Genomic DNA, 27,628 nt, shown 5'->3' with positions numbered 1-27,628 from the left:
CTGGTCATAATCCCACCCACTGTACACTTTCTGAGCAGACAGTATCTCAGAGTATGTTTATGAAACTTTTGTTTGAAGGAAAAAAGAGAACCTGTAATCACATTTTGGCACTTGCATCTAAATTTCAATCTATAAGCAGTTCATCAAAAAGTGGATAAGTATCTTTTAATGGAGGAGAATGCTATTCCACCTTTATACAGAAAACACATGTAGAATGAAAAAGTTTCCATTTATTAGCCAGTGAATACAACCCATTTTCCTGAGAACAATCAGGACACTAATTAATATGTAACTGAAGTACCTCATGACTAGCTACATCTTAAAAATCTACCTGAGCAACACAAACAACGTAAGCTGGGCACATTTCAAAGGACCGAGGTGAGGGTCAAGGGGAGCAAACCCCAGCATTTAACACACTTCCCTCCTGTGCATGACCCCACACACTGCTACAGCAGTTTGTGCAACTTAGGCTTCAATTGTATATGAAGTGATTAATTTTTAAGTTTTTAGTCCTTTATTCAACCATATTATTCATATGTGCACCATTTTCCTCATTCATGGAGGACATTAGCATTGTCATTGTGGCTGAAGGAATTCTTTGCTTCTTCTGCAGCTACACCACCTACTACTCACAGTACTCATCTGCACAGCCCTGTTCTTTTCATTTCCAGTCTCCACCCATTCTGACAATTGAAAAGCACAGAAACTTCAGCAAAGAGCAAAACGAGCCTGTGAACTCCATGTACACAGACAAGCCAGTGACCTGACCTTTGAATGATTAGAGATTAAAATACACAACTATTTGAAGGAAAACAGATATTTGTAAAATGTTTTACAAACTCATATTTTAGTGGCTAACCAGTTCTAATGATAGAGGAGTCCATGTGTTACTACAGATCAATATTTTAAAAATGTACATAGCAGCTTTGGAAACTGGTATTTTTCAAACATTTAACTTACAACTGATTGTTACTGAAGAAAAATACATTTACACAAACTTTGCTATTACCTTTGGACGTTACAGGCATAAAATTGGCCAAACCTTTTACGTGCAGGTAAGCTCAAATAAACATGAGGGGAAATGCAAATGAACCAAAATCACTGCTTTTAGGATGAGTCTCTAGGGAAGGTCCATGCAGATCTAAAGGGAAATAAACCCTTGCCTAGCAGTTGCATATATGGCATGCAATTGCTGAAAATTTCTGATTTTTAAAAAAGGTTCATGATTAGAACAACTTTGTCTTCTGCACTGGATATAAAGTGACACATAATTAGTACATTTTCCCATGTAATTTTTTTTCACAGAAAGCCAAACAGCATCTTAATTAGCAAAACAACTTCTAACAAAATAAATTAATAAAATGCAGCACCTTTTAAAACAAATTATGAAAGATGTTTGCAATGAATAACATAACTCATGCCTTTCCTAGGAGATAACAGATCTACATCTGGATTTTATCCTAATCAACTGACAGGAAGGATAATCAACTTCTCATTTAATTTTGGTTTTTTAACAAATTACTGTTTTACCCTTTCCTCAACTGGAAAGTTAAAAGCACATTCCCCGTAAGATGTTTATTTTGTTTGGTGAAAATGTATACAGGAGACTGCTAACATTCCCTAGTGATCCTTCAGAGACAAGTCTGGTAAGCCTGGAGGAGGAGACTAGGTAAAAATGCAGAAGGTAAAAAAGGTCTTTTACAAATTTAGTTTGATAAATCATCAGATTTAAAGCTCAGAAATTCCTGGTCACGTAAAACAGAGAAATGTGATCATATAATTCTTCTTTAAAAAATCATATAAACCAGAAATCGTATGGAACACTGAGGAGGACATGCAACAGCAGATGTTGCTATTGTACAAAAGGGCTGGTGCACGCATGATGCACATTCTGCACAGCAACATTCAAGACACATTTTCAATAGGCTTCTATTAATTCCTCTCAGTCTGCCGTGACACCTAAAGATCCATTTTTAAAGAGATAAGAATACTTTTCCTAAGTATGGGTCAGGTAAAAAACATCCTACCTACAGCACTTTCCTGAAAATTTAGAAACAGGAAGACTAGAGACCATAAATTTACAGATTTGTGACATGCTAACACTCACTATGATGGTTCAGATTATATAAAATTCTTTCCACCTTGTTCAAGTTATATCAAATTAAGACTTCTACAGTGCTCCTGTGTTTGCTATTTACAGCAACTGATTTTTAGGGGGCTTTTTTAAAGCTTCTGAGAGTAGTCATACAATGACCAGCAGTAACAAAAGCAGCAGTCTATGCCAAAACGCTATTAATAATGTGAACTAAAAATGAAAACAAAGACACTAACTGTGAGAATTGCTAAAAGGTTGATTTACTTTTTTACAAGATGCTGAAAAGCATTAAAAGAAAGAAGAAAAACTTGTGACAGATAATGAGAGTTTGAGACAGAATGCAAAGCTCTCAAAATGCAACCACACCACTTCCTAAAGGCTTCTATTCAGTGTGCTGTTAAGACTCTCTCTTAGTGAAGCATATGTTAAACCAAAGAATAAAGTAACAACCCAGGAAGTTTCTTGCAATTTTCTGCACTTTGTGTTCCATAGTTGCTGAAGTGAAAACCTGTTCTTTCCTATCAAAAGATGAGATTCCTCTAACCCACATACTTCAATAGGGAAAGGTGCAGTTATGGCACGCTGGTGAGAAAATACTGTCCTTGACATCTTAAGAAAACACAAGTACAACTATTGATGCTATTTAATGCTATTTATTTGGGTATTGCTGATGCACATGGTTACAAAATTTACTTTAAACTACATCCATCCCTGCTTTTTCCTCCTCATTAAAGTTAGGTTCATTCTATGAACAGTTCCTAGGAATTTCAATAAATTAATTTGGTGACAGAATCCAATGAAACCAACCTATCTTTGAGAAAAAACATCTCACTTCCTTTCCTGCATGCATAGGATATTCTCTCAAATTCACACTGTTGTACACCTTGTTGCTTCTAATATCATTAAATTACTTTGTTGGCTTCTTTTTAAACACAGACATATGCTTAGACTTCTATTTATTATCATGGAAGCTCTAAACACTCTTAAAATAACATTTGAAATAGGATAATGAATACATTGAGTGACACCAGCATATAGTGTTTCTGGAAACATTTGTCTGAGGTTTAGCAGAAAGACAAATTAGAATCATAGAATCAACTGGGTTGGAAAAGACCTCAAAGATCACCGAGTCCAACCCTAAAATTCAATCTCATAGTCCATCACCTGCTAATGACATTTCCTTTAGTTCTTGGAAACACTAAATATATACACAAACAAATATTGCTACAATAAAGTCCCACAGGTGAGAGACCTCAGTAATACTATCATTCTAAAATCATCTGAGTATCTTAATATCTCAATAACTTGCTGTGTCAGGCAAACAGCTTAAGACTATTAGCCTAATTCTATAAATTTACTTGAAGTCTACAATTTTTTTCATCTACCGCTTACAATGAAACACACTACACACAAGGTTCCACGCTGACTCACTCAATGAATGTCTATGCCAGCATATAAATGATTCTCTTTTCTTCCTTACCTCCAGATGCTCTAAAATATAAGGAGGGTTTGTCATGCCAAGCCTCAGCATAGCTCCCTCAGGAATAACTTCAACCAGCTTCCACAGAAGCGTAGGGAGGTCTGTGCCAATGTCTCTGCCATAAGCCCCTGTGTCTTCACTGGTCAGCCATATCTCACAAACACCCTCTGTGAATAAAAGAAAGAGATAATTAACAAATCTGGTTTAGAGCTGTTTATTTTATCATACAGCTGCTCGCTCTTTTTAATGCAGTATTTCACAAGGCTATTATGCAGCCAGACTGGGCATTCAATTGCAAGGGGGAGGGAAGGAGAAGGCAGGCTTATCCCATGGGTAGCAGTGGGTTATTAAGTTCATTTTATGAGCACAAGAGTGCTATAACAATGCTGTAAATTATCATTGCTGTGGAGTGATTAACATTCACAGCCAATGACTAATTCTGTGCTGCCTCTACAGCAAGTCAGTCAAGTTTAGTACTCGGTTCTATTTTTTGAGCCTAATTCATTAAACACCACAAGTGACATTAACCAAGCAGAGTTTGCATTAATGGTTATTACTAGTAGTTAGCTTATTAACTGCTAAGCTTCCAATAAGCAAAATCAGCTCTAAAGCACTGTGATTAAGGTTCCTCCTGGAGTAACTATTAAAAACTTGTACTCTTTTAAATTACACAATTAGCATTGCTATATTAAAGTCATATTGAAAAGGTTAGTGACCACTAACCTGAGAGATAGTACTGGAAAACCTGTTTCCTGGCACTTAATACTTTATTTTCCATCAATTAGGGCCTAAGGAAGTAGTATACTTGATCTGTACTGTAAATGACAACCTTGAACACTGATATTTGGTAGTAATATTCTCCTGCTCAAAGAGGGGAAAGATTGCACCACCCTTTAATAATAGTTGAAAGCAACGAGGTTTCACTCAGCCTCTTCTGTTGGTCAGGCCAGTTTCCATGCTTTTTGCAATGCAATCCCTCTCCTCTTCCTTACCACCCCAAAGCAAGGAATAAGCCATTGAAAACAGGGCATCTGTGAGGAAGACACCAGAAATGCCCAGTAAGATAAGATACCATTAACTCAGTTCAGTTTCTAAAACCAATGATGAACTCGTAAAGGAAATATCCAAACACTAGAAGGTGCATAATTCATCAAAGCACACTGTGGACCAGCAAGAATGTATCACAAAATGGAAACGTTTATGTTACAAAAATATACCTAACAGGAGGAAAACATAAACATGTACACAGATTTTAATCACAAAAAAGTAATAAACCTAGAAAACCAGAAGCTTTACAAGATGCAAACTCATGACTGCTACCATTAAACTTACTCTGTAACAATAAAATCAGAGAACAGGCTATGCTGAGCATCAAAGTTAATACTGTTTGTTCAGAATGGTTTTCAAGGTCACTTATTATTCAGAATGAATCACAGAATCATATAATTTTATGAAGATAATGAAGAATACTTAAATGCTAACTGAAAAACTCATAATCTCTTAAGTTTTGCTTCAAGAATAAGTTAGTGAGAGAGATGTATAATTCTGATCTTGTAAGAAGTCTGGCGTAAAGAATTCCTGAAGTACTGCTGCTCTTTGACTATCCAGCTTGCAGTCACAACTTTGTAGTCACACTCAAACTGAGCTCCCCGTGCAGAATCTGCTAGCACTATACAATCACACAGTGGAATCCACTGCACTTGCTAATGTTTTTGGGATTCATCTCACCACCGGCTGTACAACACCATGAAACATATTCCAGGGTTTGCCACCTGCCCCACATTTTCCTGGAATATGGAAAAAGAAGTGACTTGTATATGCTACATGCTAAAAAGGAGAGAAATGTAAAGCATCTAAATGATTGCTAAGGCACTGTTTGATTTGCTTTGGGTTTTTTTTATACGAGCCTCCCATAGCCATTAGAACACTGAGAAACTGTTAATTACTTGCCCAGTTTCTGCTGAAACTGAGTAATTCTAATTTGCAAGGTTTCAATCTAAAGAGTTGCATGGGTTTGGGGTTGGATTTCCTTTTTTTTCATGAAAATGGCTAATGGCATACTACCTCACAGATACCAGACAAATACTGAGGAAAAAAATAAAAATCACCGGCTAGGAATGGAAATAACATTCCTATGGAAAAGAACAGTGAGCTTTTAAAGCTGCATAGGTGGGGACCATTAGCCCCCTGGTGGGCTGGAACTTCAAATTAAATCACAAGAAGAGGAAGCAGCTGTAATAGTAAATCAGCAACAACAGGAATAACTGTCTCATCTGCTCTCCGAACAGGGTGTTGAACAACAAGCAATAGGAATAATTCATGCTGAGAGAGCCAAGGATGTAGTCTTAATGTGGGAGGTGAGGAGAGAGAAGGACACCTGTATTTTAGAACAAAGCTCATGTCCCACTTTCAGCCTGACAAAATGGATCTTCAAATACTGAAAGCTAGTGTAAGTGATCAGTATTTACAAGTAGGGTAATTCAGCTTTGTATGTATCTCTGTGCGATAGAGGCTGTGTCAGCTGCTTTTAGGCTGTTTATTCTAGTCTTCGGCATTCTCAGTTTAGGAGTCTAAACTTCCACCAGGTAAGAGGAGAAAACAACAGACTCTCAAATAGTATTAATGAAGTCAACCAACACTTCCTAGTTGAACTTCACCTTGTTCTCCTCCAAACTCCTTCTGTAGGAACCTATTTAAATCCACTGTCTAATCCCATATACAATTTTCTTTCTTTCTTTTGCCGTGAACCTCACTTGATCATTCACCATTCTGTTAGTGGGCAATCTTGGCGTTAATAAAGGCAAGCTGATTTTGTAAACAAGAAAATTGATCCAAATGGCAGAGTTCAGATGTGCAAACTCAGAGCATTTGTTACAGTATTCAGGCCAATTATCATTATATCCAAGTAATTACAAGTCTCCCTTTGGTCACAGCTCATAGTTTATTTCTCCCTGTGCCATCCCTACCCAGCACAAGAGAGAACCTCAAGAGCTGCCTTCTGATCTCTGCTCTGCCATAATCAGAGATGATCAAGAATGAAAAATGCTGGAAAAAGGATATGTTCCAAGCAAATGGAGGACGTTCTGAGCCTAATCCTTTTCCAAAATCTCAATATAAAGAACACTCATTGCAGATTATCTGACATGGGTTTTAACTTTATTTTTGTGGGGTAAACAATCCTTGTCATAAAGAAGATAAGAAATCCTACAGTTACCACTTTTACAAGGTATGTGCATTTCTGTTTCAGAGACCACTTGAAATAATTAATGTATTTAATAAAAATTTCTTGCATTTTTATTCCCCTTTATCTTCACTACTGTAAATGGTGCTCTCAGCAGTACCAAATATCCTTTAAACTGGAGGGAAATCTATTCCATCTGAAAAATTTATTTCAATCTACAAAAACATCTGAGGATGTTAAAATTTTGGACATTAATCCCGGTTAAATTCTACTATTTGTTAATCTGCAGTACTTTTGTACAAATGAAATTTAATCCCAAAATCCCCTTATGTTTTTCTTCTCCTTCCCTTCTTGTTCTCCTCTTTCCTGACAGATTTTCTAATGTGAAAAGGAGTGGCTTTTCCAAGAGCACAATTCTCTGCAGGCTGCCTCAGCGGGAGGCCCCTCGATTCTGACCTTCTCAGTAGCCCACATATGCTTATCAATAACTGCCTGACCTCCTTGCGATTCCTTCCCCAGCAGTGAATTCTAATGGCAGCCTGCAGAGCCGTACAGACCACAGAAGTACCTCTCCCACTGCACCACAGAAATCTGAAAGACCATCTGCCAAGGGGAGGCCTGACTTAAATGTTTGTCAAAAACTGGTTGTAGACTTGAGGGCAAGCAATCTGACCATCCCTAATCAAGAAAACCCAAACCAAACCTCCCTCCCCCTCAAAAAAAAACAAACAAAAAAACCCCCAAAAAACCCCCACACCCCAACAAACATAGTCAAAGACTGAGAGAAGGGCTTGAAAAAAATCAAACTGTTTTGAAACATGCTCATTGTTCAGAATGAGCTTAGCCTACATTAATTTATTTTCTCTTCAATTATTTGAGCTTCCCCTTCTTTATTCAGCATGTATTTTACAGGCACTATTTATGTACTTGATGCAGTGCATGTACTAGATTACTTTGCTGACTCAGTGTCTTAACTGGGAAATCATGAAGACGTGTGTACATAGCGTATCACTGTATCAACCTGAATATAATGTGAGTTTAAAGAGAAACAGATTTGGAGGAATCAAATTCCTCCTACAATTCTGAAATACTCTGCAAGGACTGATTGACCATGTAAGAGCCCAGGCCTCCTCTTTGACAGCTAGTTCAAACACATGGATCAGCACTGAAGCATCCCACTGCAGGGACTTTCTGAAAGAGAAAATCAAACTGGGAGCAACTCATTGATGCTAATGAAGGTTTGGAAGGACTAGTTTGCAGTTCACCAAGAAATCCCTATTTGATCTGTATATATACAGAGCTTCTAGAGGAGAGAGATAATGCAGTTACACACAATCCTGCAGAAACTCACCCTAGTTACTCAGACAGTAACTCACACCCACTGTCACAATTATAAACTGCAAGATACCTGGCAAGCAGATGACACAAGAAGTAGACTGAAGAAAAAAAAAAGACAGATCTAGGTACAGAGCTGGTGAAATAGACAGGCTGTCAGGCTGTGATCTAAAGGATCAATGTTTTTGCTGTGCTTTGGTTTTTTTCAGCAATACATCATTCAGACAAATGCAGCTCTGCTGATAACACTATGAACAAACTGGTCCCATCACAGTCTCATTTTTGCTTTGAGAGACAATGCTCTAACATTCATAGCCTGAATTTCTAGAGGATCTTTATTATACCAAAAAATATTTCCTCTTAACAAAAGGTCTATCTTTTCATTCTTATGGAGAGTCTTAAGGAAGTGAAAGTCCACTCCTGTTTTCTTAATGCTTGCCACAAACAGAACAAGATCTGAATGACATCATGAATGTGGGCTGACCTATGGAAATGCAATGCTCGAAGAAAACATTAGATCCCCAAAACTCCTATTAAAAGAAAAAAGTCTAACAAAAGGAAGACTGGCTTAACCAACCCTTCACACCACAGGGGGAAGCAATAGCTGGTTGAGTGGCCAGGAAAGGCTGTTCAGCATTCATGCACTTCAAAATGAGGACCAGGAAAATATTTCTCTGAATTTTCACTATTAGAGTCATAATAACAGTTTTAAAATATTTCTTTAATAGCCTAAATTGCTCTGCAGCAATAGAATCAGATTGATCAAGATTGGAAGAGACCTTCAAGATCATCCAGTCAAACCATCAACTCTATACTGCCACCGTAATCCCTAAATCACTAAACCATATCACCCAGTGCCAGATCCAGATGCCTCTTAAACACCTCCACATTGACTGGTATTACAAACAGAGCTGCTAGACACAGTGACTTATCTAAAAGCCTGAAAAAATTCTATTTTATATGGTCATCAGGAAAATCAAAAGGTAAATACAATTCTGTACACCCAGTGAAAATTTCACTGGATCACAGAATAGTTTAGGTTGCAAGGGATGTCTGTAGGTCACCTAATCCAATCTCCTGCTCAAATCAGGTACAATTAGACAAGATTGCTCAGGTTTATGTGCAGTTGTGTTCTGAGTATTTCCAAGGACAGAAATATCACAGCCACTTTGGGTAATCTGTTCCCATATTTGACCTCCCTCAGGGTAAAATATTTTTCTTGCAACTAATTGCAATTTCCTGTTGCAACTTGTCCTGTTACCTCTCATCCTATCTCTGAAAGACCTGTCTGACTACAAGACAGTCTGGCTCTGCCTTTTCTATACCCTCCCATTAGGCAGTCATAAACAGCAATAAAGCCTCCTCTTGGCTTTTTTTTTTAGAAGCTCCACAAACCCATTTCTTGTATGTTATGTGCTCCATCCTTCTAATTGTTTCAGTGTCCCTCTGCTGAATTGCTGCAGTATGTCAGTAGCCTTGTCCTGGGGGGCCCAAAACTGGACAGAGCACTCTCCCTGTGAGATCTCATAATTGCAAAGTACAAGTCACTAGTCATTCCCTGGGGCCTGCAGCTGTACTCTTGCTAACAGCATCTAGGGCACAGCTGAGAATTGCAAAGGGATTCCACTGCTGACTCATATTTACCAGCTTGCCCAGAGAAACTCCAAAATCCGTAAAGTTGTTTGCCAGCCAATCAGTTCTACACATCCATACAGCAGCTTGATTTTATTTTGTCCTAGATTGGGAACATTTTACTTTTGTCTTTGTTAACCTTCATCAAGTTACAGTCAGTCCATTTCTGCCTTGCAACATTAACCCTACTCTCCAGCCAGTCAAGTACTCCCCTAATTTGGGTATCATCTCAGATTCCTCAAAATACACTCTTGTCTCACTGTCCACCTTGTTAATAAAGACATGAAATACTGGTCCCAGTATCAAACCCTGAAAAACACTCTTAGCAATCACCAGCCAGACTTTATACCTTGGATCACCACCACTTACCCAGTTTACATTTCACTCATTTAAGAATATTATGGGAGACTATGTGGAGGACATAGCTAAATTCAAGGTAAACAAAACCAAACAAACCACACCAAAACAAAACAAAAAATGCCAAAAGAAAGAAAACAAAACAAAACAAACCACCAACTCTACCTCAAATCCCAAAGAAAAAAAACCCAAAAAACCACAAAACCTCCCCCACAGAACAACCAATCCCCTACCCCACAAAAAACCACAAGCCATCACACCCCAAAACTCCACTGCCTTCCTCTCTGCCACAAACCCAGACAGACATGCCATCAGAAGTCACTTGGGCCAGTCACATGATTTGCTGTTGGTAAATCTATGCCAGCTGTTCCCAAGCACTCTCTTGTCCTTCCCTTGTCTAGAGGTGGCTTCTAGGAGGGTTTGCCCCATAGACAGTGAGGTTCAGCTGCCCTGTAGTTCCCTGGAGCTCCCTTTCTTGCTCTTCCTGAAGGGCAGGGTGACATTCCCCTTTTTCCAGTCATCAAGAATCTCCCCTGGCTGTCATGTGCTTTGAATGATGAGAGAGAACAGCCTCATAATGACATCAGCCAGCACTCTCGGCACACTTGGATGCCTCTCATTGCAGGATTATTTCTATTCCTTCTGGATGTCAGTCTGCAGTTACAAAAACTGCAGCTATGTTTTGCAAGTGCTTATTTCACTACAAGCCTTTAAAGCAGCTGTGGTTTCTACTACTCACAGGATGACACATATATTAGAGTGCTTAGGAAATGAACACACTAACTTTTATGGTCTATATATTTTTGAGAACAAATGTTTGGAAACTAATACGAAGTGACATGCAGACCAAGTTATACTGACTGAGATCATTCCACCTATGTAGGATAACATACTATTTTAAAAGTAGAACACCGAACAATATCACTTTGGAAGATCCTGTTTGGCAGTGTTGTCTACTAAACTTAGTAACAGAATTCAAGACCTTTTTTTACTCCTTGCCAACATACTTCAGTAATTGTTTGCACAAACAAATGATTAAAGTTTTCATGTATTTATATAAATGCTGTACATTTGTATATGTTCATGGTAAGAAATGCTCTAACCATATGAAGCCGTAACGGGAACTTGATTTAAAGGATCACTTACCACAGACATGACATAGGTACTTACAACAAATTCCTGATCCATAAAATAATGTAAAAAACGTTTGGGCTATATTTGCATACTCCAAACCAGAGAAATTAATTGCACTTGGACCTCTCAACTCTTCCAGCAACTGATTTTTCACAAGCATTCAACATCTTTTGATTTTGGTTAGATTATTTTTTCCGAAAGTAAAACATGGTATCTCTCTCACTTACATAATAAGGTCCAATCAGAGCTGACATGAACTTTGATACAGAAGAGTTAAAGAAGTACCTTACCAAGCTCAATGCAGAAGATTCCAGAAATGTGTTAAATTTTAAAAATTCTACGTTTTATAAATTCTTCCCCTCAAAAGCACATTCATATTTCTTTATTATTTTATGTAATTTACAAAATCAGATCAGAGTTGAACTGCACTAAAAAATTAACAAGCTTTAGGAATAAGAACATTCCTTAATTACTTTTAAGTTACAATAATGAAACATTGTGGGTTTACACATAATTAAAACCAAAAAACTCCCATTCTCCTCCAACAACACAACATATGCACACATTTCTACTACCACCTTTCACATTAATTTTTAGGGTTACTTCAGAGATTTACCAAAACAATTCCATATTGAAACTAAGAGTTGTGGCCCAGCTATCTATATACTCTTTATTAACATTAGGATAACTTTTATGTTAGGATCCTCTACCATCCGCTTTATATTTTGATGTGAAGTCTGACAAAAAAACCTAATATCCACATGACTAACAGTGGCTTTCCATTTTATCTTCTGTGGTGAAGAAAGTGGAAGCCACAAATGGATTTATTCAAGGTTTTACTTTTCAGAAGTCATGCATCTGAAGGATGAAACTGTTTAGAACTTGGGTTCACTGAATTTGCTTTATTCAACTAAACCCATTGCATAAAAGCCTCAAAATCAGAACTGCTCCTTTTGCAGAAAATCCTTGGCCATCAACGCATTTACACAGGAAATATACTACCTGTGACTGTGGTAGGGTTTAGCAGTTCTACAGTTTGTACCAACCAGTTTATTTTGCTCACCTCTGCTACCATATTGATAAGCAAAGTATTTTGATACGAGGAGCATTTCAAAACAAGGAATAAGAAAGGTTGTGGCAGTACTAAAAGTTTCATTTAAATTATTCCTTCTTCTTACAGTATTAAAAACTTTGAGAGTTTCCAATAAAAGAGTGTAGCAGATAGAGCCAACCAATCATTAAACACCAAAGAAAGCATAAAAGGTTTCTCTCTCCCACAAAGCAAACTCTTGTCCTTGCTTATAAAAGAGGTCATTCTACCCCTATAGGGACCTCTGTTCTGAACAGCTTACTGGTGGAGCATAAACTAGCAGCCGTCTCGCTCGTTTTGTAGCTATAGTGCGTTAGCAAAGGGGAGAGGAAGGAGGAGAAGGCAAGGGAACAGTATAATAGGTCACTTGCTGCTGCAAACAGCATGATAGCTAAACTTATTATGAGTCCAGTTTCATTCTGCTAGAACAAGAGGCACTCAAACGGGCGTGAAGACAGTCAGGCTGCAGAAGTTTGCTTGGTGCCAACACTGCAGCATTATGCATCTTGCTTTCAAGGAGGATTAATGATACCATACATCATCATGATAAACTGCAGTTTGCAGCCAGTTTGAAGAGAAAGGGGAGGATTCTTTAAAAAATGGAGGGAAAAGAACATGAATTTCATGAGTTGGTCCCATTTTTCAGGCTGAGGAAGTTGTTCTTTAAGAGAGAGGTCTGTGCTTTTTCTACTGGTCACCTGCCTATGACCCTCTTATTTCCAGGCATGTGTGTAACCTACACAATGGCCTGTTTTGAAGGCTAGCACTGTGCACAAATGAAAAAAAAAATAATTTCCACTTAATCATTACACTTGCCAGCTGAAAAGAGATAAAACTAAAATTTGCCAGCCCATATACAGACCCTACAGGGATTCAGTTGGTTTTCAGACACAGTGGAAATCTACTGCCTGAGTTAACGCTATAAAAGTCATATGTCTATTAATGATCAGGGACATAATTGCCTGGTGTTAATTAGTTCTTTGCTGAACCAAGAATATTATTCAAGGAGCAAGTTCAATGATAGACAATGGTACATACACCAAGAAAATAAAGCATAAAGGAGTGTGTGACCATAGGGAATGGATTTGCAAAAAGATATTTAAATACCAAGGAAATCTATTTCAGAAAACACAGACAGGCATGAGTTTAGAATTGTTTTGCTCCCCTGTATGCTGCATACGGACATGCAGCTCCCTGAAATGTGGAATTATTTGTACTCTGCTCTATGCCTCACAGATACACTTTGTGAACTATTGATATGCACATGTTGTTCTGGTACTACAAACAGAGGGAGAATACTCGACCCCCCACCAGAAAGGTCAGTACACCATCCCAGAAATACCCCTTAGCTACTGAACAGAGAAAGTACAAATTTCCACAAACTTACAAACTGAAGAGCTAAGATTTATTATTTCTATGCCTTTGGTCAAAAGAAAAATGAAAAATCTGCATTGAGCTCTGAATTCAAAATGAGGCATATAAGAAATCTTGTTTATGGCTTTGGAATTCATTGGGAAAAAGAGAGTAACGTGCCACTCATTATAACATACGCTCGCTGTTTTCAACCCAAAACATAGACTATCGTTCTGCTGTAGATGAAATATCAGATGCAAAGGGTCACACACTGCACAAATTCAAGGAAATGGTCATGAGCTGTAGGCATATTACAGGATGCAGTGCTAATTAATGGAGGCTTTTTACTGAGTATCCATCTCTGTAGTGCTAATGAGTTTGGATTAATTTAAACAACATGTTTTTGTGGAAACTGATTAATTCTTGGGAAGTAACATGGCATACCAAGTTTCAATCATTAAAAATGTTTATAGCCAAGCTAAATAACTCTCTGAATCTGAGTGTATTATCATATAATCTACGAAAAGAGAATAACTTAGAAACTCTAGAACAGCAGCTTACACACAAGGAATCAGGGTGTGTTAGAGGTATTTGACATGGAAATTCATCCTCCATAGAGTATTCTGCCACCCAAAGTTTTTGCCTTTTCAAGATCTGAATCCTGTAGTCCATTTCATTCAATACTTTTTACTTTTTTTTTTTTTTTAAATAGATGAACAGTAAGAGTAGCAAGAAAACACATTTTGGGTATTTACATATGAGATTTTAAAAATCAGCTGAAAATTAGTTGGAAATACTTTGGCTTAAAGTAAAATGTTGGAATTTTACAGTGTAATCAAAAAAGGAAGATAGCTTATGTCTGTCTGTGACTGAAAAGCTAACAAGAATGAATAAATAACCTCTATTCTGCTACATATCCAAGGATCAGGGGAGACATGTTTTAGAATGTGTTCTAAATCACAAAAAAACCCCTAGAATTCACAAGAAAGTACTAGCATAAGGGACAAATATAAAAGTGTCAAATGCTTTGTTGCACACTACGTTATGAGCCAAGATATAATAATGTAAACCTCAAATGGCAATACAGAATACATAAAAACTTCAATAAAAAAATGGCCTGTTTTCCTTTGTTTTTCAGCAGTTCTCCTATTTATCATACTCATTTTACATTGATATCCTGAACTCGAAGGAAAACATTGATTTTAATTACAACTATTCTTTGCATAAAGTGCGAAAATAGCTCAAGAATCTGTCAAACTGATGTATCATTAAAAAAAAAAAAGCAGGGAAAAGAGTCAGCATGTGCAAGGACAAGGTGGTCATCTAAACACAGAATGCACTCCAGGGATCCTAATTCCATAAGACAACAATACAGAGGAGTAAAGACCATTTCCAAGGACGATAATCCTTATCTAAAGTTACATCCTCACAATAGCAGAGATAACTCCATTCATTCCTTATGGCCTGCATCCACAAGTATGTCAACTTGTTGCTGTGCCTGCCTATAAGCTAAAAGAGCTCAGTAGTGAGTCACTAAGCAACAAAACTGTGGTGTCATGTTTTCCTTTTTTAAATGAGAAAAACAATAATCAAGAAAATATACATTACAAATTACAAAGTCTGCAGATGGAAATAACTTCATAATCCCCTGATTTCTGTCCAACCCCTCTTTTAATGTTCAGTAATATTTACAATATTTTCTCAAATGGATGGTATTTTCTCTGCAACTCTAAATGTGCCAACTTTACCAAAACGGAGAATGCTTGAGTTGCACTAGTAATATAACTTTCCCATTTCTAAATCATGAAGTTGTTTAATTATATCCACTGAATTCTCAGTACTCAAAGCCTCTTTGGTGTGTAATCACCTTAATCTAAATTTATTTTAAGCATTCAGTGATAGACCACAAAAATATATCACCAGCAGAATGCAATTAAAATCTGTTGGAGATGTCCACAGGGAGGTCAAAGTGAACTCATTTGAGGGTTTTGAAGGATATTAATGTATTTTTCTCATACAGATTAATGCTTATAAAAGTCTCATTCTAAACATAAATTTACCTTTTGCTGAACTTATGTCAATATAGGAACATGAATTAAATCTAAATTAAGGGAGATGAGCTTCTATCCAGGAATTTTGAACAAAAGAATATACAAAGTGAAATTACTGAATCTTTTCAAAAGCAGAATCCAAACAACAGCCTAGTCACTCAGAAAAAGTTTACTATTCCATCCATTAAAAAACCCACTTAATAGATGACACTATGAAAAAAAAACTTTAAGAAAATTATTGAAATAAACTAGGAATATCCCCATTTGTTAAACAGCTTTTCTTTAAGCAGTTAGTAGAAGTCTAAAAGTGTTACATAAGTTTACCTTTGCCTTCATTTAAAGTTTTTTGAAATGTGTTCCTTATACCTATTACAAACACCTCTACAGCCTAAATTTAACTCTGAAAGGCACAACCCACCAAGGCAATTTGAGGAAAAAAATTATAAAGGTATTAAACTTCACAAATATTACAACAGCTGCTCAGCTGTACTGTTAGAAACCCATCATTAGGGAAATCTTAATTTAAAAAAAATACGCTTGCCTTAAAGACTTCTTTAACGAGTGATTCCTAACACTAGGAGATCACATTTCCCTTCAAACCAAGTAAAAGCATTTCAAATACTACTACTCTGCATGGCAGTTTTAATGGCTGAGGAATTGTGCAGCCCTTACTTGTTCTTTTATTTCTCAAGATGGCTTTTCCATCAGGACTACTTCCCTCATTTCACAGAGAGTTTGGGTTTAGGAGACTCATCCAACACACAAGGGCCATGTCAAAGCACCAGTTTATAGGTGACTAAGGAGAGGATGTATATTTGATTTTAGAAAGAAGAGGAGCAGTGAGGGAAGGCTGAGCTCCAAAGCCTGACTGCAGTGCGCAGACACACGCTACAGGTTCACCAGGACGGGAGCATGCAAAACATCACAGGAGTTAGTGAGTTTTGCAATTTGTCTGGTATGATACTCTTAAATGACCACTGCCTACCAGATGTTTCAAGGGGCGTGGGAAAATTAATTTGGAGAAAAATTCTTCCAGGCAGCATCAGTTATCAGTTCTGCCAGTCAGCATGGACATGCTGAGGAAGCTGTACTAAAATTTTAAAATATTCAGCCTTTCAATGCTTACAATAATATTAGCACAGAGTGTAGATGACTAACCCACTTAATAGTAGGACTGCAATCAAGGTACAGAAATCTATGACTGATATGTGGCTTCAGAATTCCACAAATACATTATTTTTAGAGGAACTTAGAGAATAATTTTCTTTCAGGACTCTACGAGTCCTGAAGATGAATTCCAACCCAAACCTTCTAGAGGAATCACAAATCAAACACAAATGCTATTCAAAAATGTTTCTCATTTTTCTGAAAGAAATATGATCCAATACATAAAGGAGTACTTTTTTGCATATGTTCGTGTTTTCTGATAATGATAGATGGGATATTTTGTAGAGTAGTTTTACTAAAATGCCAAATGCATATCACTAAGTCGGATAAAGAAATAAAATACAGATGATGCACTACAAAGTCATCAAATATCCAACCCAAAGCACGACTGAAAAAAAAAATTTATACTATAATATAGTCTGCCCTGCTGTGGAAGAAACATGCTGCATGTACATAGGCCATTTGTCACTTCTGCATATGGAACAAGCTAGCTCAGCAATGCTAGAATCAAGAAGATACCTAATGAAAGGTCTGTTCTTAGTCTGTTTTAGAAATGGGAGAAATGTAATTTCTTACGCAGCACATCTTGACTGCCAATAATTCCTTTTTAACAACATGCGCTTTAGCCCTGGGTCATGTGCTGCAATTTACAAATAATCTAATAAAGGGTTTATAGTAACTCTTAAGTCATAGCATTACACATCTTTTTGTTCCTACATAACAATAACAACAATTTGGATGCAACTTAGAGTGTGTTAAATACCTTTATTTTGTTTATCTATGAACGAAAACAGTTGGCTAATAGAGATGGGAATAAAGTGGCTTTTTCGGTTTACCACGTTTTCACCAAGATTCCTTTCTAGTATTTCTCCTATCTCTAGCCTCTAGTAAAATACAGAAAATTATAACCTATTTCAACCTTTTGCCTCAAAAATTAAAAAGATGCCATAAGTTCTAAATACAGATCCCAGAATGCAGTGAAACACGTAAGCATCAAACCAAAACTGATGCACAGAATGAAAACACTTTCCTGAAACCTACAGAGAAGCTCTAGACATACCTGCAGATCTTAGCTCAGACACTGTTTGAGGCTCTGCCATGGCAAAGAAGTCGTTTAAGAATGAGCATGAACACATGAACACAAACAGAAATCACAGAAATGAGCACAACTGACTGTGTTAAATAACACCACAGAGTATTAACTGCAGATTGGCACAGAAAAATAAACTGAAACCTCTTAAAAGAAAATTTTCAAAAGAAATACATTCCTTTCCTCCAGTTGAACAAAACACGCAGTCAGCTTGGGATTACAGTAAAGTTTTCCCTCATTTGTTTAGGGTTAGAGTTACTATTCCAAGAAGGGTTTGGATGCGACTCTTACTTATAAAATATTAGTTTAAATCAATCATGTTCATTTGTAGGAATACAGGAGAAGAGGCAACTCTGCACTTCTATTTTTTTGAAACAACTTCTGTTTTGCTTTTACTAAGAATGGAGTTATTAGATCCCAATACTATTAACTGAATTCCACTCAAGTCTCCCATGTGGACTCAATTCCTTACATTCGTATTTAAAAAATACAGCTTTAACCAGGATACCCAAGAAAAGAAGGCTTGCATTATCGCGCTGTGCATGTATCATTCTATCTCACTAACTTCTGAATCCATTGACCAATTTCTATCAAATTTGACAGAAAACTAGAATTCTCAACAACAATAAGTGCCCACAAGTTTCAAGAGCACTAGTAACCAGCTAGAGAAACAACCCCCAAACATGTGTCCCACTTTAAAGGGAAGGCAGGAAGGACTCTGCCACTACTCAGTTTCCTTGGGTGCAGCCACCAGACTGGGATATCACAGGCTCCATGAAGAAAGAAGCAGGGTTCATACCGGTAGAGAAGTCTATCAGCACCACAGGGCACCAAACAGGCCATACTGCATCACAAAAAAGCTGGTCTTCAAACAAACACTGTGAGCACTGCACAGTTAAAAGTACAGATTCAAAGGAATTTGCAACTTGCAATTACAGTTACTTGTCCAACTACTTTAGTTTACTTCTACTTAAACCTAAAGAATAGTATGTGACAATAATCAATAGTATGGGACAGTTAAATGATTCACCATCTTCAGGTTGTTAATATTCTTTATCACTAGGGTTCCAAGCAATTCATCACACCATATGCTTGAATGCAAGCCACTGGAGCAATAGTTTTTCTGCATATTCTCTCTGTGTATGTTTCTATGCATGACAGAACAAATATTGAGACTATGTGACAGTCTCTATTTTATTTTGCAGGTCGGTTCCAACACATTTAACCACAATGCATATCTCCTCTCTTTCCTCCCCTTCAACCTGCCCTGTCGATGACCTTAAATGCAATTTAAATGAACCACTCTCTGCTCATAATGAGAAATAATTCAGCCTCAATAATGGTTTGTTAAAGCCTCTCTCACAGAAGAAAGCACACATATCTTTTCAATCATTTTGAATCATATGAAGACTTTTCGGCTTAAAATAAATCATTCACTAGTGACGTTAGGGAGACTGGATGTAAGTCAAAATTCAAAGTAAAAGAATTTATTTGTTCCAGGCCTTAATTATGAATTTTACGTAAGGGAATCATAGTCTGAGCAAGTTCTGTGCTGCAATTTCAGAATGACTAAGTTTTGCTGCTCTCCCAGATTGAGAGGAAGGATTTAATATTTCTCCTCACTGCCCACTAATGCCTGTCCCCCCCATATAAAACAGCACACAAAATACACAAAATTAACAGCCAGCACAAATTGCACAAATAAATTCACTTCTAAATAACTTCAACAAAGACATTAAATACCAAATTTCCCTGAAGTACTCTGAAGTGACTACAGACAGATCTACAAATGGATTCAGTCTCCCAGCTTCCACTGGTATCTTTGAGTAGTGATATTTACAAAGGTATTTAAACACCTCTGAGTTTATTTTCTGGATATATGAACAGGGAACCTTGTTAGTACATTTTGTATGCACTCTGTAAATCTTCAACTTCACTTGAGAGCTTCTGCTATCTTTTTTGCTTAATCTAACTACTGAAACAGAATGATATAGAAAGACTGAAATTCTGGATAAGAAGCAAAAATTTGGAAAAACGGACTCCACTTTAGGCCGGATAAACAATTTAACATGTAAGGATCACAATGGAAAAGTGTTACTGATTTAGGGAAGGATAATTCATACGAAAGTGTCTGCCTCATTAAAAACAGGATCATAAAACAAAAAGCTCTGTGCTGCTAGACAAACTGCATTGTGTCTTGTAGAAGTGTCAAGGCTTGGCAAACATCCAGTTGCTGAAACATTGCCAGGCACATCAGATATATATTAATGCAGGATAATCTGTAAGAAAAGCATTCTTTCATAAACATTTTTTTCTTTGTAAAACCATCAATCAACTTCCTTGCTGAGCACCATGTGGCTCAGCTTAAGAGATCCTCAGGAATGCTTCAGTGTCTATAAACCACTGACTTACTTCACAGACTTGGTGCCTTTCAGTGCCCATTGTCCTAAGTATTTGCTGAAGTTATTTGGCTGACTGTCAGCAGCTAATTCTGATTTGTAACTTGGGAAACCAGCAGCAGGAGGTTGCTCAGACCTGACTGGTGACATCCTCAGCACCAATTAGCCAAGGTGCAGACTGCCAGTAAAGAATTTTTTGCAGTTCCAATTATTTAACAGGAACAACAGGAAGATAGAGGACTACCTAAACATCTGTCAGAAAAAAAAGCTAACACAAGCATCTTGTTATTTAGCACACCTTAAACTGCGAAGAGAAACAAAACAATACGTGTTTCTGTGTGAAAGCTGTATTGCCTAATTAAGATAGATTTGAACAAATACAAGTGCATTGGCAATTCAAGACACTGGTATTGTAAAAATAAAGCAAAGCACAATGTTTCCAAAGAAACCTTACTACAGAACAGTCATTTTACATGACTTATAAGGATTAACTCACCTATCCAGGGAATAAGTACACTGAAAGAATGGTTGAAACTATTTCTACACCTAAAGGGACTCTACTAACATTCTGTGGAGTTCTTCTCAAATTATCAATGCCTGCCTCTCTATTCCGTAGGAATAAGGTAATTTACTTAAGCATCTGATCTTTGAGGCTGCTCACTAGCTTTTAATCCAAAGCATTCCAATGTTACTACTTACAACCTATGTTCCAATTTCATAACATAAATTAAAGCACTGTTATTTCTACATAATTTCGCAAAAGTTAGGATGAGGAAATTAGCATCATCATTGTTTTAGTCAGTGGGAGAAAATATAAGCAACTTCACTATAGCAGTAACTACTGGATTAATAATTTGCAGCAAGATTTATGAAACACGAGGGAGTAGATGATTCCATGTAATGGTAATAATGAATCTCATCTCAGATACAGGAGTAACTCGAATACAATCCAATTTAGAGGCAACTAAAAACCTGAAAGATTTTTGATGGCTTATATATCACCAATTTGCTGCCTGTATGAAGTTCTAAACAAAGTGCTAATTTAAAGAAATAATGCAAACTACTGCATATATCCTGCATTACTGTTTTTGCTTGGACATGTCCAGTTGGCTTGCAGCAGCTACCCTAGGTGCTTATTTAGATGAAAAGAACTCAGTAGAAACCTATTACAGAACCTTGACAAATATTCTGAAGTTATAGTATTACCAAAAACAAAGACAAAAAAAATGTGCCTAATTTCAAGATAGATTGTGTGTGCATATACTACAGCTGTGGTGTAGTCTGGTCATATTTAATTTCTTTTTAAATGGTTCTTTGAAAGGAGCTGCATCACACTCTGTAATATTAACATTATTTGTTGATGCTTGAATGATCTCAGTAAATAAATAACATTCATCTTATGCTACAAAGAGCACTTAATTAGCTCTCTTTTAAATTACAAACACTTCATGGCTATGTCACCCAATGAGATACGCTTTTTATTTCAAATAATTAATGCATTTTAGGAATGAGAAAATAAAGTGCTTTTTTGAAATAGTGCCCTTCATCTCATTCCTGTTTCTATAACTAAAAAGTCAGTAGGTAACTTTTCTCCTTATCATAATTAGTTCTAACGTGATAAGAATGAATATGAGTCTAATCACAGAATCACAGAATGGGTAAAGTTGGAAGGCACCACAGTGGATCATCTGGTCCAGCTTCCCTGCTCAAGCAGGACCCTTCTAGAGCATGTGGCATAGGATTACGTCCAGACAGTTACTGAGTATCTCCAGTGAGGGAGACTCCACAACCTCTCTGGACAAACTGCTTCAGCATGCAATCAGTCACCAAGTAAAGAAGTTCTTCCTTGTATTCAGGTGGAGCTTCCTGTGCATCAGTTTCTGCTCACTGCCTCTTGTCCTACTGCTAGGCACCACCTAGAAGAGCCTAGCACCATCCTCTTGACACCCTTCCTTCAGATACTTGAATAAATTAATGAGGTTCCCCTCTCAGTTGTCTCTTCTCAAGACTGAAGAGGCTCAGCTCCCCCAGCCTTTCCTCATAAGTGATGTGCTCCAGTTCCTCAATCTTCTCTGTTGCTCCCTGCTCAAAATCAGTGCCAGGTACTCTACAAACATCAACCCAATGCATCTTTTCTAGAAATCACACTCTTATGTCACCAATTTGGTAACTGGAAATGAAAAGCATATGTATACGTGATAGCTCTCAGCAGACACATTTGTCTGGAGCAGTTATTTCATGGGATATTTTTCCTTCACTCCTCCCTTCTAAGCCACCTTTATAGACTGAAATTATGACACACCAGTTTCAGCATTGCTTCAGCCAAAAGGCAGGTCTTGGTAGACACCTCTCCATCAAACACCAATACTGCTTTGCAGACAAAGTCTGACAATCAATTCTACTTGCATTTCCAAGTTGTTCTGCTTCTTCCAAGCCCTTGTTTTGCTTCTAATGGTCCTATCCTACAAGAAATTGTGAAGTATCTACATTGGCTCGACAATAGTCCGACTCTTCTATAGGCTGCATGTTTATGGCCTCTACCTTACCTTTATACAAAACCAAACAGGAAGATGAGGAGTCAAGCTTTTATTTCTTCTTTCTTAATTGTCAGTTTTCTGTTGAGAAACAGCTTTCTTATGTGGCCTCCTGTTTGGCTACTCAGTAAGCAATGTAATCAGTTGGAAACAGTAAAGCAACGTAAAGCAGTTGGAAGGAAGAGCATGCGAGAGTGGAGAGCCCTGACACTGACCACAGCTGCAGACAAGCACCCTTGGAATGAATGGAAATATGTATTCAGGGTTAAAAAAAAAAAACAAAACAAAACAAAAAAGGATGGGATCTTAGGTAGTCAGAACTTTTCTCCAGCCATCTATTTGTCTTCTCTTCCATTCTGCAGTGAAAAGGATAAAGAAACTCACTAACAGTGATTAAACCTAACCTCTCTGCACCCTTAAGGCTACTTTGAAAGTGGATAAGCTCTCCAGATGTTCACAGAGCAGTCAGCATCTTAGAGGAGAGGGCACTGTAGGAGCCAGTACAAAGGGCCAGGAGTGGGAGGAGACTGAAGTTGTCTCCTGGAGCTCACTGCTAGCTTCTGTTACCTTTGAAAGCAAATCTTCACACTGAGCCTGTTCATTTTAGGGCTTCTTTCCCCTTCAATGCACCTCACATTTTCCAAGATCAGGTCAGTACCTGTTCAACAACAGTAGCTTCTGTGTTCCACTTACAGGCTCCAAAATTTCATCTGCCATAAGTGCTGCAAAGTGGTTTTCATTATACATACAAAGTTGATAAAGAGGATATAGAAAAAGTACTGTAATAGCTACAATTCCAAGTTCAAACCTAGGACGGTGCAAATCAATTCAGACCTGCACTACACTAAAGGACATGAATGATATTTAACTTCTCCATTCCTGATGCAAGAGTGTAATCCCTACCGAGCTTCACTGTGGCTTAATAATTGATATGCTGCAAAAACATTCTGCATAAAGAATGCATCTATTAAGTATTTAAACTAAGTATTTAAAATTAAGTATTAAAAATACTATGAAGAATTTAAACCATAAGAGATTAAATACCTTTGAGCCCCAAATTGCATGTTATATGTAGGTGAGTCTCGCATTTGATTCTGGTAGCATTAAATCTACATTCTTAATGGAAGCCCCTGACACATGAGGGACAGCTTGTACTTATGTCAATGTCAATCCTTTTGGCTACGTGAATTCACATGTTTGTTATACTTTTTCCATAATTCAGTCAACACATAGACAAAACAGTTCATATGGATTTCCAAACAGTTCTCAAATGACCTTCAAAAATAACTTGTAGAGAAAGTAATATCTCACAGGACCAAGGAACTGATGCCTCCTCTGGACTGCCTTGCTGCAGATAGGAGGCAAATGTTAGGAATAATTTGCCAGTCTTTACAATAGAGAGAAATTACCAGGTTTATACGAGGATTGGTGTGTTCAACAGCCAAACAATCTGAAAAAAAAACTGAATAGGAACACAAGAACAATTTGTGATGACATAAAATAATCGATAGGAAGTACCAACTTGATTCACTGTAACAACTTGCAGAGGCCATACTGAGTTCAGAGGTAATACTGATACAGTCAATGAAAGTGCATGCAGGTAAAAACAAAATAACACATCACCAAAAAAATTAAATTCTGCCCTGAAAAAGATAGGTTCAAAATTATGTACTACAGCCTGGATAAGGAAGATAAATTTTCTCTAGATATTTTTTTGGAAAGCATTATCTGACTAATTAACACCAATCAAAAAAAAGTTGGCAGACTGTTAACACTGAATAAAGAAAGAATACAAAACTAAGGGGAAGCCAATGCTATGTGTCTTCACACATCCTTGGTATTCCAAAATTCTGAATTCCATCGTGACATTCTTTCATTAATGTTATCATAAAGAAGACTGTAATAAGGCTGACACAAGAAAATGGACCACAACTCAGTTCGAGAATGACAGATGTGTAGGAGAATACAACAAAGATCTACAAAACCATGAACTTGCAGAGAAGATGGTCAGGAAAATGCCTATGCACTTATTTTCACTATTTAGGAATCTAAAACTCAGTACACCCAGTGAGTTTCTCGGGCAGTAGCCTTAAGTAAAAAGAAAAGTTTTCACACAGTACATTATTGATTACAGAAACTATGGAACTCATTACTATAGGCTGCTGCAGAGACTTGAACAGTAATGGTCTATAGGAAAATTTATGGAAGAAGAGGCTATTAAACATGATTTTCATACTACAGTCTCTGCTATGGGAGGACTCTAGAAGCTGGGAGGCTATGCAAGGCTTAAGCTAAGCCTCACCTTTAGTTGCACACTTCTCTCACTGTTCCCAAAACTTCCAGTACTGACCACCACTGGAAAAAAGTAGCACAAGCTTACTGCATATTCATGGCAGTTCCCTGGCACAACAGAGCAACACTTACTTATGATACCTACTACAGTCATTTGTCAAGGTGTAAACAAGGCAGGAGAAAATGCCAAGTTAACTGATTAGAGATGAATCCACAACTTTATAATAAAAGACAGTGTACTGAATAGCAATTCAAAAAATAGCTGCAATTTTCATATCCTTGCTATTCCAGGCTTTTGTCTCAATTTAAGGGAAAACTGGGTGTAGGTAAGACATAATGGGGAACCCTATATTCTAAGGCAAAATCAAGTATAGATATGGAGTTCCATTCTGCTGACACATATTGTCAAGCTGAAAACATAAACCAACTTAAACTGAAACGTCACATTGGGAAAAAAGGTAGGTGAGCTCTACCTAAGCATTTACTAGCAAAGCCTTATTTAAAGTAGATCACTTCTCTTAGCAAAAGCAAATCTTTCTATTTAAAGTATTAAATTATTTGCACTAGAAAAGCTGAGACAAAGACATGCAATTACGATGCTTAAGTGTTTGAATTCAGTCTAGCGATGTGTATCAGAATGTCATTAGGCATCTAAAGAGAGTATGAACACGCAAAACCAATGAGAATCATGTGTCACAGAGCATGACATGATGAAAGCATGGCAGAGAGCATCAGTGCTAAGTGCAGACAACTGTGCCACCTGGATCCAGGCAATAAGATGACCACGACTTTGTTTTATTCCAAGGAAAAAGAACTGCCAAAAGCTAAGAGGTCTGGGCTTGCTTAAAAAAATACTCATTCAACTGAGATGATTTTAGATGAAAGAAAATGGGAACTGTGTAATTATATACACTTACCTTGACAAATAGAAAGCAATCTGTGATTAGAACATAGTAATTAGTTACAAAATGCTTCCCATGGATTTAATTACCCATCAGTCTACATGTTTCTTAATTACTTTTATCTCATTGCATCAGTAAAAATTTCTGCCTGGGGCAACTGCCACTCACTTATTTACACAGCTTCTAGTTTTTACAGTGAATATATTATAGCAACATGGCCAAACAATGCTAGAATTACAGTTTCAATTTCTCGCATAAGAAATTTCTCCCTCAATTTTGTATGGAAATTATTTTCTTAGGTTTGAATTCAGACCTAACTTTATTATCTGTGTCTTCAGGAAGTTTCAAAGCATCCAATATGGTATTTAAAAGAAATTCAAAGAAAGACTACAAGTTCTCAAGCTGAAAAAAAGGCAAAACAACCACTAAAAAGCCACATTATATTCACATAACTGAAAAACTGGTTGACAGGCAAAACTGTAAATCTAGTAAACACTTAACTTTTCAGAGAAATGTATAAGATTTTGAAATTTGAATAAATCTTAAGGTATAAGAACTTCTGAGGAAACAGAACTGACTTCAAAACTGTTGTGTTATTGGTAAGAACCTCCATCATAAGCAAGTCCCCCTTGGCATCAGTATTAGTTAAGGTCAAGGGATATGATCAAGTCACCCAACCTACACAGAGTAGACAGATGTCATAATGATTCACATGGACAGAGAATAATTACGAAATATGAAAACAAATTTAAAGTTGCAGAAGTAATAAGAATATCTGATTTGTCTTTACAAAACCCATAAGGGTCAATTAATTTGCTTGTATTTTGGGTACAGTCACTTCTGCTGTGGTTACATGTTTTTTTGTCTGACAACAGACTCTTTGCAGCAAGAACTTTAGCCTTCAACTGACCCTTGAACTGATGGGCAAAATACTCCCAGTATGAAATAAATAACTATTATGCATTGTATAAATTTATATAAGGTAATGTCTAACGACAAAACTAATTTTGTCACAGTTGAACTTTTCAGAATTTATGAACAGCAAAAGCATAAATATGGCTTAAGTGGAAAATGTCAAAAAGTCCAAATGACAAAAATAAATATACCTTGCAATGGGAAAACAGTAGAGTTATTCTAGCAAGAAACGAGAGGAAATGCTGGTTCCCCTAGGTGGTAACGTATTACTTACTATATTTTTCCCAAAGAAACTTTCCTAAATATTAAACCAATGCCTTCTCTATTGAAATGAGGTTTTTTGGATTGGGGGCTGTTGTGGTTTTGGGGCTTGGTTTATTTGTTTGTTTTGTGGGGGTTTTTTATGTGATTAATATATCATAGTGGACTTTGTCTGCCTCTCTATGCCAGTATTTCTGTAATTTCTCTTCCACATTATTATTTCAGATACTATCAATTTCATGTCACATTTGCATATGTTTATGAAGTAATGAAGAATAAAAACATTAAAAAATGTCTATCAGATGCTATCTTGCTGTATGCTTTCCTAAATGTTTCTCTGCCTATCATTTTAAGACTTTA

At 37.0% G+C, this 27,628-nt stretch overlaps 1 protein-coding gene across 1 annotated transcript in view; it reads right to left on the bottom strand.

The window, feature by feature from the left end:
• LOC103799264 (threonylcarbamoyladenosine tRNA methylthiotransferase-like) overlaps positions 1–27,628 on the bottom strand; it is a gene marked incomplete at both ends in the record, with an annotated part of 113,771 nt that overhangs the window by 44,774 nt on the left and 41,369 nt on the right. Inside the window, one exon of the mRNA XM_009071573.1 lies at positions 3,576–3,742. Within this exon, the coding sequence (XP_009069821.1) occupies positions 3,576–3,742 (167 nt within the window). The remainder of the gene's footprint in view (positions 1–3,575; positions 3,743–27,628) is intronic.

This window comes from Acanthisitta chloris, unplaced genomic scaffold (genome assembly GCF_000695815.1).
Source record: "Acanthisitta chloris isolate BGI_N310 unplaced genomic scaffold, ASM69581v1 scaffold9830, whole genome shotgun sequence".
NCBI classification, from domain to species: Eukaryota; Metazoa; Chordata; class Aves; order Passeriformes; family Acanthisittidae; genus Acanthisitta; species Acanthisitta chloris.
Note: the sequence above shows the minus strand (reverse complement) of the source record. Positions and strands in the feature narration are given on the sequence as shown.